Source organism: Elephas maximus, chromosome 6 (assembly GCF_024166365.1).
Source record: "Elephas maximus indicus isolate mEleMax1 chromosome 6, mEleMax1 primary haplotype, whole genome shotgun sequence".
Lineage (NCBI taxonomy): Eukaryota > Metazoa > Chordata > Mammalia > Proboscidea > Elephantidae > Elephas > Elephas maximus.
The window spans coordinates 88,020,437-88,036,788 of NC_064824.1; the positions used below are offsets into that span (position 1 = coordinate 88,020,437).

The window sequence follows — 16,352 nt, forward strand, 5'->3', positions numbered from 1 at the left end:
CACAAATGAAAGTTATTTCAACTTTGGACTTGAATGTGAGTAGTAGGATGCAGCGATAGCAATTGAGAAGCTAAGTCATTGTGTTTTGAAGATGGAAGTTGGGGCTCCCTTATTTATGAACGCACAGAATTGTAAAACAGCAAGAGGAACATCCTAGTGTTATCATTTTTGTGGTTCTAAGCCAAACAAGTGATTCCTAGATCCTGTTCCACTGTGTACGGCCTTTAGAGCCATGGCAGTAGTACTTAGTTAAGAGTAGGCACAGTAATTTTTTTTGTTTGTTTTAATAATTTTTATTGAGCTTTAAGTGAACGTTTACAAATCAAGTCAGTCTGTCACATATAAGCTTATATACACCTTACTCCATACTCCCACTTACTCTCCCCCTAATGAGTCAGCCCTTCCAGTCTCTCCTTTTGTGACAATTTTGCCAGTTTCTAACCCTTTCTACCCTTCTATCTCCCCTCCAGACAGGAGATGCCAACACAGTCTCAAGTGTCCACCTGATACAAGTAGCTCACTCTTCATCAGCATCTCTCTCCTACCCATTGTCCAGTCCCTTCCATGCCTGATGAGTTGTCTTCGGGAATGGTTCCTGTCCTGGGCCAACAGAAGGATTGGGGACCATGACTGCCGGGATTCCTCTAGTCTCAGTCAGACCATTAAGTCTGGTCTTTTTATGAGAATTTGGGGTCTGCATCCCACTGATCTCCTGCTCCCTCAGGGGTTCTCTGTTGTGCTCCCTGTCAGGGCAGTCATCGGTTGTAGCTGGGCACCATCTAGTTCTTCTGGTCTCAGGATAATGTGAGTCTCTGGTTCATGTGGCCCTTTCTGTCTCTTGGGCTCATAGTTATCTTGTGACCTTGGTGTTCTTCATTCTCCTTTGATCCAGGTGGGTTGAGACCAATTGATGCATCTTAGAGGGCCGCTTGTTAGCATTTAAGACCCCAGATGCCACATTTCAAAATGGGATGCAGAATGTTTTCATAATAGAATTATTTTGCCAATCGACTTAGGAGTCCCCTTAAGCCATAGTCCCCAAACCCCTGCCCGTGCTCCCCTGACCTTTGAAGCATTCAGTTTATCCCGGAAACTTCTTTGCTTTTGGTCCAGTCCAGTTGAGCTGACCTTCCGTGTATTAAGTATTGTCCTTCCCTTCACCTAAAGTAGTTCTTATCTACTAACTAATCAGTAAATAACCCTCTCCCCCCTTCCCTCCCTCCCCCCTCATAACCACAAAAGTATGTGTTCTTCTCAGTTTATACTCTTTCTCAAGATCTTATAATAGTGGTCTTATACAATATTTGTCCTTTTGCCTCTGACTGATTTCACTCAGCATAATGCCTTCCAGGTTCCTCCAGGTTATGAAATGTTTCACAGATTCGTCACTGTTCTTTATCGATGCGTAGTATTCCATCGAGGCACAGGAATTTTTGAAGCAGTTGTAATATCCTAAATGCAGCTTCCTTGTAAGCAGTAGAGCTCTGTTGAAGAAAATGCCAGGGCCAGGATCTTTCTTTTCTGGTGTCCGCATAGTAGAGTATCTAGGAACAGATTCTGAACCAGAGTGCCTGTGTTGGTGTTCGACTCTGCATGGGGTAGGCATACTTACACATAGAAAGAAAAAGACATTTCAGCTATTCAGGCAAAAATTCATATTTCCGTATTTCACTTGAATCATAAGGACAATTTACCTTAGTTTTCAGACTCACGTTTCTGTGCCAAAATACTTGATCCATTAGTCAGCCACAAAAAAAGACTTTACCATAATGACCATAAATGAATTTTTGTCAGCAGAGAATTTTTGCTTGAATTACTAGTGTGTATTTTTTTTATACTAATTTTTTAATTTACTTTTTATCTAAAACATTGAGAAGAGCTATGCTTATCTAAGTTTAAATGTTTTTATGTAATTTCACTTTGTATAATTTTGTAATTTCTTGTAACTTTGTAACTGGACTGAAGAGTCAGTTTTTAATAACTGATAACTAACATAACTTCTACATTTAAAGTATACATTTTCTTTACTTCTTCTCTTGTCGCCTCTGGATTCACTCACTGCCACAATTCCTCAATGTCCGTAGTAAAAAACACCAGTAATAGTTTGTAATGTTAGAGACGTCCCTGGTGGTGGAGTTGTTGGAGGTTCACATGCTAGCTGCTGGACAACTAATGTGTTCTGAACCTGTGCCTGGTCCAAAAAAAGTTTTCCTGCCCAGGACACAGGGTCATATGATGAAATGAACTCCTGAAATACTATTCCTTCCTCTGAAGAACACACTGTATTCCATGAATTTGTGAAACATGCTTATGCATGTTATCCTCCCCTGTCTTCAGCAGTGAATCATAGAGCATTTCCTATCTAAGTAAATTTTCATAGTACTCTACTAATTCTAAGTTTTTAAATATTTGATATTGGAAACAATATTGTGTTCTATTTTTTATTTTAATATAAATGTTACATTATGACCACTGGAGTTCAATTTGCTTTTAGCACTTTAATTTATTGATTTAGGCTGGAATATACTTATTATTCATTATTGTTTAAGGAATGAAAAAGCTAATATCAGTAAAATGCTTTGAAGTGCTTAAAACAAAAACCCCACGTAACCTTATGAAGTATTAGCATCACCTTCATCTTATCATCATCCTCCCCTTAAAGATGATAGCGTAATCATTTTTTCAGGACCATCTAGCAAGCCATTGGCAGAATTAGTACTACAACTCAGAGCTCCAAGGCTGCCTTTTCTCAGTGACACCAACTTTAGGCCAGGTGGCTAGCTCTTTAGAGAATAGAAATAGAATTCAGTTGACCTTGGCATTTTGGAAAAGCGGTTGTTTAAACATAGAATTGTTTTTAAAGGGACAATCATGGAGTAATTACATTAGATGCAGGAAAAAAGAAAACCTCTAGCAATTTCTGTCCTGTTTTGAACAAACTTTACTAGAGGAAATCACTATTGGACACAATAGAGTTGGAATATAAATGGAATATTAAGGTAGTTATCTGGAGAAATCTTTATGTAAAATTATATATCTTTTGAACCATGAGATGTATTTTTGGAGGAAGTAGAACAGTCACCCAAGAGTACACAGAGGTTTACAACTTCATCTGTTTTAGATGCCTCTTTTGGGGCTTATAGTTTGGAGCCCTGGTAGCATAGTGGTTAAGAGCTCAGCTGCTAACTAAAAGGTGACAGCTCAAATCTACCAGCTGCTCCTTGGAAACCCTTTGGGGCAGTTCTACTCTGTCCTATTGATTTGCTAGGAGTCAGAACTGACTTGACAGACCTAACAACAACAGTCTGTTGTGGAAATAGCAGTTTGAGGCAGTGCTCCTAGTAAAGGTTTTATGGACTTCACTCACAGAGAGAATCTCATAGACTCTACTAGTACTGTGAGCTAGAGAAGCCATATTTATTTGTGGTGACTCTGGTATTCCCCGCATTTGTACCCAAATGTTCCACAGAACCATATGGCCTACAATAAATTAGTGCCTCGTTAGAACAGGGTGACAAACCACCAAATGTGGACCCAGATGAGTTCCAGCAGTGGAGCTGGATCTTTGTGGCTTCTTCCTAAACTACTATATAAATTTATTTTAAGATGTGCAGCTCTGCTGAGTTCAAGGATAACCAAGAAAGATTGCTCGAAATTTTGGGTCATCATTGCTCATTAGAAGTGTGAGGAGGCTGTTTTCTTCCCAGTCCACTCTGCTTTCCATGCCAACACCCTCACCTCCACCTCTGGTATTTTCTGACAGCGATATTCTCTTACTAGTCTCACAACATGAGTAATATGTCTTCCATTGTTATATTCTCCTACTTATCCATGACGTGGCTGTAGAAAGCTGAGGGTGAGAGTGGCTCAAAAGAGTACAGATCTGCTTGAATTTATATTTCTGTGACTAACATTTTAGAAAATATTTTTATGCTAAATGAGAGTCTTTCATTTTTATGCCAAAGCTAAATGTATATTTACATTTAAACAATAAGTTTAAAGTTTGAGTTTAAGAAAAAATTGTCCGTAAATAGGTATGTATATGATTTATTTTTATTCTTTTAAACCATAAACTTGAAATACAGAAGTGCAGCTCTATGCGGAATATAAAAGGGGAGGGGGTAATCACTTTACAAAAGGATTATTCACGTTACCAACGCTTTTATGGGAATAGTCTGTTGAAAAACAAATTTCTGTAATGCAGTCGAAGTACTATATTTTCACCAGTAGTGCACCCATGTAAATAATGTGCACACACATATAACATGCCAAAATGACAAAGTTATGTAAAAAAAAGTCTGGCATAGTGCGTCCATGCATATACCACGCATGTCTTGTGACATCTCCAGAAGTGAATTTCAGCCTCATTCAGTAGTCTAAAAATGTTACTTTTGTTCATATTTCTGTAATAAAGGTATAAGTCATGGTCGAGAAGTCATCGTTCAAGTTTGGTGGTATCCTGGTAATTGGAAAATAAATAATTGAAACTGCATTTGTTTCTATTAATTTAATAATTATGTCCCTGTTGCTTTTGAGTCATCACTTGTTACCTTGAACCTACCAAAGTCTGTCCACAAATCACGTGCCATTAATTAGAAATGTAAACAAAGGGAAGCCTGTGCTGGCATAAATGGCATCCAGTAGCCATCAGTAGGAATCTCGATTCAGCCTGCTTTGACATAATTATCGCAGTCATCTTCCAACTCTGGCTTTTAATTGGAGAAGTAATCAGAACGGATACACAGTTGCTCTTGGCTTAACAGTTTAATTCAAAAACATTATAAGATCATCTTAAGTGAAACCATTAAGCTATGCTAGGTCTGCATATTTCATAATCTAATTATGTCTTATTAGTGCAAGTGCCTTTGATCTATGATCATAAGTCACCTTAGTCATACTTCCGAGCATATAAAAAGACCCTTGCTTCTTGTATGCCTCACATTTGAATTTGCAGTCTCTTTACTAGAACCAGCCAGTTATAGATTATATTGTGTACATTTTTTCAGTTTATAAACCTAAATCTTAGAATCCCTTAGGATCTTGGCAGAAATTAAATGCAAGCCTTATACTACTGACCTCAAATGAAAGTCATTGCAGGGGTAGAGGAAACAAGCAACAGAGCAGCAGCAAGAGAGTTTGAGGTTGGAGAGTTGTCCATTTTCAAATGGAGAAAGGAGAAAATGAATCTGAAAAACCGTGCACATTGTGGGCCTAAAACAAATGGCCTGAGTTGGAGAAAACTTTGAAAGAGTGGATTAGTTCTCAAAGGAAACAAAATCAACCTGTCTCTACTGTCACAATTCAGATCAAAGCAAAGCTGGCCAGTGAAAGAAGAATCCCAGATTTCAAGGCGGGTTTCACCTGGATTTCTAAATTCGTGAAAAGGAATGGCCTTTCCATGAGAATGAGAACCACTGATGACGATAATGAGCGAATTAACTAAAATGGTCTTTTAAGATGAAAACACATTTTCTTCTGGTGACCTATTAACTTCAAAGCTTTTGATTACCAAAAATTATGTTTCAGTTTAAGATTTATGAAAGCAATAAAATACAAACAACGTCTTGTAGTTTTAGGCCTAGAATCATTTCTTACTGTTTTCCAGCTCTTCGTACATTCAGACTGTGGTTTCAACACGAGGCCCATTTCCATCATGAGCCTGTTCAGTTCACTATAGGTTGCTCTTGGTTTAGGAAGAATAAACCTACCTTAAGGGAAGTTTCCATGAGATCAGTTTTATTCCAGTAACATTAAATCTGTTGGACAGGGAAAAAAAAATGAAATTGAATTCAGCAACATGTAAAAAATGTTGGTGTAATGCACTTATGAAAGTAAGCACGGGCGATTGCGCAGCTTGCAAAAACATATTACACTTGTTATTCATGTAAAAATACAGTATTTGATTTTTACAGATGTAAGGCAGATAGCATATATGATACCTGAAAATACCAGTTTTTGTATGAGTGTTTTAAAATAAAGTACTCAAAAATCAGTTATTTGCAGTATAAAAAATATAAACTGGCCTGTTACTTAGTAGTGTAACTCTAAGAAATATTACAAGAGGGATGATCATAAGAATTTGTCAAGTAAAACTTTCAATCTTAAGTAAATGTGTTAAATTATAATTATTTTAAATTTGATTTGAGCCTCTTGCATATCTAAAACCATAATTTTATTAGTTTTTTTCCCTCCAGGTTTTAATTACAACAAGGACAGCTGCTGATAATTTTAGCACCCAGTATGTTTTAGATGGCAGTGGCCACATAATTTCTCAAAAACCCTCACATCTTGGTCAAGGTAAGAAAGTAACTTGTAACTTTTAAACCTTTTATGTCTTAATTATTTGTTTAAAGAATTGGTACTGCTTGAATCCAAATGTATTGCTTAGCGTCTTTTTCCTGATAAAGACTAGTTAATTTCCAAGTGAACATTGAGCCTTTAATCAAGCCATCAATCTCTTAAATACTTAGAGTGGCTCTTAAGGGGAACTGTATGAAAGTCTGTGAACAACTCCATGGATTAGTTACTTTCTGTAAAACCTGTAAGAGCACTTATTTTACTATTATTGGATCACTTGGAGTCCGTGGATGGTATAAATAGTTAAGCGCCAGACTATTAGCCAAAAGTTTGACAGTTCAAACCCACCCAGAGGTGCCTTGGCGAACAGGCCTGATTATCTGCTTCTTAAGGGTCACAGCCTTGAAAACCTTATGGAGCAGTTCTGCTCTGCACACATGGAGTCACCACGAGTCGGAATTGACTTGACGGCAAGTAACAAATGTCTCCTTTGTATATGAAGGATAATATTTTGTTGAAACATCAGACATTACTGATTTGGTAGTCATGGTGATAAACCATACCATCAAAATGTTATGAATTAAGTAATTTAAAATACGTTTATTTACCTATGGAAAACTTTAAACATAGCACAAGTAGCTAGAGTAGTGTACGCATCACTCAGTTTCATGTTACCAACTCATTGCTAATGTTGTTTCATCTAATACTGTCACCCACTTTCTTCCTTTCTGTATTATTTTGAAGCAAATAAATATCTTAATTATTGTTACTTCCTCTAATATAGACCTTTAGTGGTTTATACACTTACATGTAATTTTTATTACATTTTAATTGATATCTTGTATTTTTAAATTCTTCCAACAACCACTTCTAAGGAAAAAAAAAATGTCTTTAGACTTGAGTTTCACATAACTCCTTTAATCTTCTTCATATTGCTAATTTCTGGTAATGGGTTGATTAATGTTGAGAATATTAAAGGTATGACTACTTCAGAGTCATATTCAAAACATTGTTAGATCTGAAAAGGGCCTTGTTTTTTGGTTTTTTTTTTTTTTTTAACCCTTCTCTAATTTGTATTGTAAATTCATGTTTAATTTTTTTTGTCCCTCATAATTTATCAAAATACTATATTTTTTATGTGGTTTCTTACCTTCAGTTTTAATGTTAAATTATTGGATTTATTTTATTCACGTGGCTTCTTGTCTTTCTTCATTGATTTTTTTTTTTTTTTGAGGGGATGTCTTAGTACCGATATCAAATTCTCTCACTCTTTCTCTTAAAAATCTTCAGCTTGGTTACTGATTACTTTTGCCCATTAGGAATTAATATTTTGTATCCACATAGGGGAAAAAGTTAATAGGAACTCCTCAGAAAAGAAACACACTAATTTTTTTTTTCTCATTTAGTTAATGAAAATGAGCTCAATTTTAATAGCTATTTAATTCGATGTGCAGTAATACTTTATACTTTTCATTTTTAAATTATAGATTGTGGTTGTTTTACTATATAGTGAAGGTTAGGACAAAGAGAACACATTTTTTAATATGGTCCCTCTCCAGAAATGCTCTGACCCCAGTGCTTAGAAGTTCACATTAGGAAACGATTAGGAGGTATTTGAGGGGCTATCCAGTAAAGTACTTTGAAGTAATCTAGTTACCTTATAAAACTTAAATGTATTTATTTTTATCTTAGTAGTAGCCAGACTAATCTGGATGGCCAGTGGCTCTCCATCACTCATACTTCTCGTGCTTCTCTGTATTCATCTCCTTGAGAACTATTAAATAACAATCCTTCAATAAGGAATCCGTCTGATGTTTGCCTGTTTACTGGTTGATTTTTCTTTTCCTGCTGACCTCGTTCTTCTACCTTTAGTAAATAAGACCAGGTATGCATACTAGAGAATCTCTTTAGTCAGTATATGAACATTATTTTGTTTAGTGCATTCCTTTTATCTTAAGAATGAACATGCTTGTGAGGTTAGTTGTTACAAAACCATAGTTGCCTTTCATAACTTATTTTCTCCTAGTCAGTTAACTATAAAAAAAGAAAAAATTTCTTTTTTTTTATAGTTAACTGACTAGGAAGACAACAAAATGCCAAACTCTTAATTTCAGATTGCTCTACGTAGACATATTATAGAAATCCAAAACACTTTCAATAGACTTAAACATTTATATTGCCTTAGTGCTGATATTTTTTGAGTGATTGAATCACAGACTCACATTTCACCAGCTGTCATTCAGCTTCCATTTAAATATTTTCTGTGTAAGATAAAACTACATATTAACCATCCTAATTTATACCTGTGCATTTAGGGTTCTTGTGGATTCATTTTTACTGTAGTGTGAGAACATCCTTGCTTAGCAGTTACTCTTTAAACCATCTCATAGGACACCTGTAGACAGCCAACTGTAGATACAGGGATAACTTACCACAGAATCTTATTAATCATTGGAAAATTGTTACTGCTTTAGAAGACACATTTTAAAATGTTAAAAATAGCTTACTGGGAATTCCAGTTCTATTTTTTCTGAGTGTAGGTATTTGTTTTATGGATTAATTTAACTATTTATGTGTTAACAGTATGTCGTTTTAAATTGTCCTTACCTTCAGTTCATTTTTATTTTAAAATACTTTAAAACTGACAAGACATAAAAATGTCTCCAGCTTTTACATTCTTTTACCAAGAACTCTGACTAAATTATTGTTTTGGTCATCCTCTTTTCTTTCATTACTTCTATTGCCTTTACCTAGGTAATCAGTACCAAGCTTTCTAAATTGATTTACCCTTCTGCACAAATTCTTTTAACATCTCCTAGTACTTCTGCCTTAGGAATTTCTCAGATATCAAAAGTAGTATATTTAAAGTACATCAATCAAGGTATTTCCTTTCCCTACTCCCTATGTTGTTAGAGTTTAGCGTTGTGTGTTTTCTAAATCCCTGCTATGTGTGATTGTGCATGTATTGAAAGATCTTTTCATCTTGATTTAAGAATGGAACTTTTATTTATTCAGTAATTTATGAAAACTTTCGATGTATTCAAGCATCTATACCTCTTTACATTAGGAATATAAATAGCTGCCTTGTAAAATGACATAGCTTAGGGTCATGTAAAAATTTAACAGGGAGCGTATTACAAGACCGCAGTTTTAATTCTGGTGTTTGTAGAATGTGCTAAAGTTAGAGAGCTGATCAGTTCTCTTGTAAAATATGATAGTATACAGGGGCCTCCTCCCTATTGGCCAATAACACTTGATCCTTTTTTTGTTAAGGATACGCATTTCATTTGTTATCAGAAAAGTCTGCTCTATCAGTAAATTTTATTCAAATATATATGTCTCACCTTATTGGTAATTTTCAATTTGCTCTGGGAGAGTGTTTTAGCTGCTGAAGCATTAATTTTTAGTAACATATAGATTAGGTATAGTGTGGCATTTGATACATAACATGATTTAAAAATCAACAAATATCTTCTCCTTTCTTAAACACATTTATATTTTGTCCTGTTGATTTCTGTCTGCCTGCCTTCCTTCCATCTGTCCATAGCTACAGTAGATGACATTGTATTTGTCATTTAGGAACTCACAGACTTGTGGAGAACACACGAGTAAATAAAAATGACAGTAAAATGGAGTCTCCAACTGCCTATTAAAGGTTTTTTTTTCCTTCATTTGAGTTTGAAGATGGTAGGTAAGAGAATGATGGATATAGATTTCAAGTGACCATTGCTCCCTATGTAGCAATGAGAAAAGAAATCCAAATAATTTTTTTAAATTGTATTTTTCTTTAAAATTATTCACAAGCTGTGTCATAAATAAGTTTTCATCTAAACTTAAGAAAAAGACCAACCCCCTCCTATATGAGAAGGGACTGGTGGCCACTTGCATACCTAGAAGCATTGACTATGTCTAAGAGGCATATCTGTGCAAAGAAGTGAGCTCGTTGTGGTCAGGGAAGCTTTTTATGGCACTAGTGGAAACCAGCTGAATGTTTTATAGCCACATGTCAGCTGACATGGGATCCTGAAACAGAGAGCTAGTCTACCCTACATGCCAAATTTTCTCATCAAGCCATTGGCTTTATGAGCAGTGATGAAGAACATTGGGACTAAGCTGGGAAGAAAGATATTAAAGTCTTGCAGTGCTTAGATCCCAAAGTCCTGCTTAGAGGAAGAGGCCTGATTTTATTCTGAAGACATTTGAAACTTGAAGTGAACTAAAAGTAAAGAGGCAAGTCTGCCCTAACCTAGATAAACTCCTCCTTAAATCAAAGAGATCTGCTTTTCGCTCTAGCTGCTTTACAGAAAAAAGGAAGCTCTTTCTCTGGGTGAAAATATTACTTACTTTAGAATCTGTTGTTCTTATATGTACAGTGTCCAGCAAATAAACCTGAAGAAAGGAGAATGGGATCCATAATCAAGACAAAAAATAGTCAATGTAAGCAAACTCACAGATGACCTAGATATTGGCACTAACAGACAAGAATTTTAAAAACAACTGTTACGTTAAAGAATTTAGAGAGAAAGATGGTGAAAACCAATAAGAAGATAGGGGATTTCAGCAGAGATGGAAACGTTAAAAGAACCAAGTGGAAATTCTGAAACTAAATTACTATGTCTGAAAAATTCACTGGATGGGGATTAAAAGCAGACTGGATATAGCAGAAGAAAAGATTTGTGAACTTGAAGACGGGTCAGTAGAAATTATGTAAACTGAAAAACAGAAAATAGAGTGAAAAAAGAGAACAGACCATAAAATATCTGTGGGACAGCATTAAATGGTCTAATGCACATGTGACTGAAGGAAGGAAGGAAGAGAGAGAAAATGGGGCAGAAGTAAAATCTGTAATGATAGTGACAGAATTTTCCAAAATCGCTGAAAGACATCAAACCACAGATCCAAGAAACTCAGTGAACTCCAAATGGAATAAATAGAGAACCTCAGCTAAGCACATCATAATCAAACTGCCGAAAACTAGAGAAAATTTTAAAGCAGCTAGAGGAAAAAATAGATTATATTCAGGGGAAAAACAAAAAGAATGATAGCTGACTTCTCATGGATATGTGGAAGCCCAAAGAAAGTGGAATATCTTTTTAAATGTTTTTAAAAAATTGTTAACTAGAATTCTATAAAAAAAAAAAAAGAATTCTATAGCCGGCAAAAATGCTCTTTAGAAAATGAGGACAAAATAAAGGCACTTAAATACAAATAAAAAACTAAGAGAATTCATCACTGGCAGATATGTACTCCTGGAAATAAATACTAAAGGAACTTGTTTAAGCTGAAGGAATGTAATGCCACATGGCAATTTGAATTGCAGGAAGGAAAGAACATCACTGGAAAGGTTGATTGTGTAGAAAAATTAAAAAACTAAATTTTTTAAATATTTATTTTATAAAAAACAAATACAGGCATACCTCAGAGATATTGTAGGTTTGGTTCCAGACCACTGCAATGAAGTGAAAATTGCAGTGAAGCAAATCACACAAATTTTTTGGTTTTCCAGTGCATATGAAAATTATGTTTATAGTACACTGTAGTGTATTAAGTGTGTAATAGCAATATGTCTAAAAAACACAGTGTTCGTACCTTATTTAAAAAATACTTTATCACTAAAAAATGCTAACCATCATCTGAGCCTTCAGCAAGCTGAAATCTTTTTGCTGGTGAAGAGTCTTGCCTCCGTGTTCATGGCTGCTGACCAATCAGGGTGGTGGTTGCTGAAGGCTGGGGTAGCTGTGGCAATTTTTTAAACTAAGACAACAGTGAAGTTTGCCACGTCAGTTGACTCTTGCTTTCACAAAAGATTTCTCTGTTGCATGCAATGCTGTTTGATAGTATCTTACCAACAGTAGATCTTCTTTCAAAATTGGAGTCAGTTCTCTCAAACCCTGCCGCTGCTTAATCAACTAGGTTTATGTAATATTCTAAATCCTTTGTTGTCCTTTCAACAGTATTCTCAGCATCATCACCAGGAGTAGATTCCATCTCAAGAAACCATTTTCTTTGCTTGTCCATAAGAAGCAACTCCTCATCTGTTAAAGTTTTATAATGAGATTGCAACAATTCAGTCACATCTTCAGGCTTCACAACTAATTCTTGTTCTCTTGCTCTTTCCACCACATCTATTGTTACTTCCTCCACTGAAGTCTTGAACCCCTCAAAGTCATCCATGAGGGTTGGAATCAACTTCTTCCAAACTCCTGTTAATGTTGATATTTTGACCTCCTCCCATGAATCACGAATGTTCTTAATAGCATCTAGAATGGTGAATCCTTTCCAGAAGGTTTTCAGTTTACTTTGCCTAAATCCATCAGAAGAATCACTATCTATGGCAGCTGTAGCCTTATGAAATTATTTCTTAAATAAGTTGAAATTACCCCTTGATCCATGGGCTGCAGAATGGATGTTGTGTTAGCAGGCATGAAAACATTAACCTCCTTGCACATTGCTGTCAGAGTTTTTGGGTGACCAGATGCATTGTCAGTGAGCAGTAATATTTTGAAAGGAACCTTTTTTTCTGAGCAGTAGGTCTCCACAGTGGGCTTAAAATATTCAGTAAACCATGTTGTAAACAGATGTGCTGTCATCCAGGCTTTGTTGTTCCATTTACAGAGCAGAGGCAGAGTTGATTTAGTGTAATTCTTGAGGGCCTTAGGCTTTTCAGAATGGTAAGTGAGCATTGGCTTCAACTTAAAGTCACCAGTTGCATTAGCCCCTGCCAAGAGAGTCAGCCTGTCCTTTGAAGCCAGGCGTTGACTTCTCCTCTCTAGCTGTGACAGTCCTAGATAGCGTCGTCTTCCAACATAAGACTGTTTTGTCCACATTGAAAATCTGTTGTTTAGTGTAGCCACCTTCATCAGTTATCTTAACTAGATCTTCTGAATAACTTCTCACAGCCTCTGCGTGAGCACTTGCTGCTTCACCTTGCACTTTTATGTTATGGGGATAGCTTCTTTCCTGAAACCTCATGAACCAACCTCTGCTAGCTTCACACTTTTGTTCTGCAGCTTCCTCGCCTCTCTCAGCCTTCATAGAACTGGAGAGAATTAGGGCCTTGCTCTGGAGTAGGCTTAAGGTAATGTTGCATCTGGTTTGATCTTCTATCCAGACCACTAAAACTTTCTCCATATCAGCAGTAAGACTGTTTTGCTTTCTTACCATTCGTGTGTTCACTGGAGTAGCACTTTTAATTTCCTTCAAGAACTTTTCCTTTGCATTCACAGCTTGACTAACTGGTGCAAGAGGCCTAGCTTTCAGCCTATCTCGGCTATCGTTATGCCTTCCTCGTTAAGCTTAATCATTTCTAGCTTTTGATTTAAAATGAGAGACACTGGACTCTTCCTTTCCCTTGAACACTTAGAGGCCATTATAGGGTTATTAACTGGCCTAATTTCAATGGAAACCCTAGTGGTTAAGTGCTACGGCTGCTAACCAAAAGACTGGCAGTTCAAATCCACCAGGCACTCCTTGGAAACTCTATGGGGCAGTTCTGCTGTATCCCATAGTGTTGCTATGAGTTGAAATCAACTTGACTGCAATGGGTTTGGTTTGGCTTTTTTGGTCAATATTGTCATGTCTCAAGTTATAGGGATAACAGGGAGAGAGATGGGAGAATGGCCAGTAGGTGGAGCAGTCAGAATACACACGTTTATTGATTAAATTTGCCATCTTACATGGACGCGGTTTGTGGCACCCCAAAATGATCATAATAGTAACATCAAAAATCACTGACCACAGATCACCATAACAGGTATAATAATAATGAAAAAGTTTGAAATATTGTGAGAATTACTAGAATGTGTCATAGAGACACAAATGAGCACATGCTATTGGAAAAATGGCAGTGATAGACTTGCTTGATGTAGGGTTGCCACAAACCTTGAGTTTGTGAAAAATCCAGTATCTGCGAAGCAAAATAAAGTGAAGTGCAATAAAACGAGGTATGCCTGTATGAAAAACGATATTGTGCAATTTATAACATGTAGAAGTAAAATGCATGGTGAAAATGTCATAAAGGATAAGAGAGTAAATGGAATTACACTGCTGAAAGGTTTTTACATTGTGAAGTATAATTAACTTCAAAGAAATCAAGATGGAATGTGATAATTCATATTATAATCTTTGGAGTAACCACTAAAAACAATAAAAGAAGCATACTTACAAGCCAAAAATGCAAATACAGTGGAATACTAAGAATGACGTAGCAGACCTCAGTGAGGTTTTGAGGATTGTGGAAGCAGGAGGATTACATTAGAGAATGGTAGCTCAAGTGTTAGGTCATGCAGGTCCATTTATATCATGCTCAGGATTTTTTACCTTGTCTTCCAGCTAGTGATGAACCATTGAAACTTCTAGGCAGAGGACCGATACCATGTTATGTACAGAATTAACTGGTAGGCTGATACAACTCTTAACGTAAGTTATGTCTTATCGTAAGAGACATTACCTTGAACTAAGGTTTGAGGGGGGGCAAGGGACTTGACGTAGATTTGAAAGTGATTTTTTGGTGTGGGATAGAAAGACCTAGACGTCTTATGCAATAATGACAGCAAGAAGTAGAGGAAAGTATCAATTAAATCTAGAGTTTCTGCTTTTGGAAACTGTTGGGTGGCAGTGTTAACTGAGAAAAGGAAGTTAGTATAGTATCAGACTCAAGGAGGAAGGTAATGAGTTCAGTCTGGATGTGGTTGGTTTGAGGTGTCTGGGGAAATCCAGGTGGTGATTTTCAGTAAGCCTCTATTTTTATAAACTCATTTCTCTTATTTTCTTTCTTCAATTTGTTCATTCATTCATCTGGTTTTTTATTTAATGCCCGTGGGGTACCAGTCATCGTTTGAGGTGCTGGGGAAATATACTGGCAAGCATGATAGACAATCTCTTTTCTCATGCTTCTTGCGTTCTAAGAGGGGAGGCAGACAAAATGTTTTTAAATAAGAATTTCAGGTAGTGGTAAGTTAGAAGAAGGAAAAAAAAAACATGGTTTTATGTTTGGAAGAGCGGGCAATGCTGCTTCAGTGGTACATGTCTTGCCTTCCAGGTGGAAGATCCAGGTTTTATTCTGGGCCAGTACACCTGGAGTTTAGCTACTACCTGTCTGTCAGTGGAGGCTTGTGTGTTACCATGATGCTGGTGAACATGTTTCAGTGGAGCTTCAGACTAGGACAGACTAGGAAGAAAGACCTGGTGATCTATTTCCAAAAAATCAGCCAGTGAAAACCCTGTGGATCACAACAATCCAATCCCATTGTGTATGGGGTCATCATCAGTCGGAGGGCCAACTAGATGGCAGCTAACAACAACGTGTATGGGAGGAGCAACTTTCGATAGGGCATTCACGGGTGGACTCTCTAAAGAGGTGATGTTCAGGCTGAGATCTGAAGGTTGATAAAGGGTACTTACTAGCCATGCAAAGGGTCAGGGGAAGAGTGCCAGGCAGACAAAACAGGTGCAAAGGCCCTGAAGTAGAAATAAGTCTGATGTGTTGGAGGGACAAAAGGAATAACTGTTATAGAAGAGGAAATAGCCAGGAACCAGGTTATCTAGGGCTCTGTACACTTTTTCCCTCTTTATTCCAACCCGTTTTCTCCAGTTAATCAGGGTTAATAATAGTAGTTTGAAATACTGAGTTTCAAGCTATTATTAGGCTTTCCCTTAGTTTGTATTTCTTTCATTTCAAGAATCCTTACAAGTTATATTGCAAATTCCAGCCACATTACAGTAATCTGTTTACATTTAGCTTTTAAGACTCTGCTCGCCAAGTTTATTTTCTCATCTTCTCTTGCCTTGAAATCTCTGTTTTGATGTAATTGTCATTTGGTTAGAGTTCACCCTCCATTATTTTTGTCATACTTGATGATACACTTCTGAATCCTTGCTAGTCCAAAAATGTCTTCATTTTGCCCTTATACATATCTTGGCTGGGCATAAGTTTTTTAATTCACAATCATTTTTACCTTAATAGTTTGTAGATTTTATTCTGTTTCCTAGTGTTACAGATGAGAAGCCTGACACTAGCCTTTACTTGTAAGGAACTTATTCTTTTTGCCTGAAAG

The 16,352-nt window shown here is 36.5% G+C and overlaps 1 protein-coding gene across 5 annotated transcripts in view; it reads left to right on the forward strand.

Moving 5' to 3' along the window:
• The window catches only part of PMS1 (PMS1 homolog 1, mismatch repair system component), a 130,455-nt gene that overhangs the window by 32,191 nt on the left and 81,912 nt on the right, over nucleotides 1-16,352 (forward strand). For 4 of the 5 annotated variants that reach the window (XM_049887669.1, XM_049887673.1, XM_049887674.1 and 1 more), the window contains one exon: nucleotides 6,180-6,297. In XM_049887669.1, coding sequence (XP_049743626.1) covers nucleotides 6,180-6,297 — 118 coding nt within the window. The remainder of the gene's footprint in view (nucleotides 1-6,179; nucleotides 6,298-16,352) is intronic. The other variant, XM_049887670.1, reaches the window with a different exon arrangement.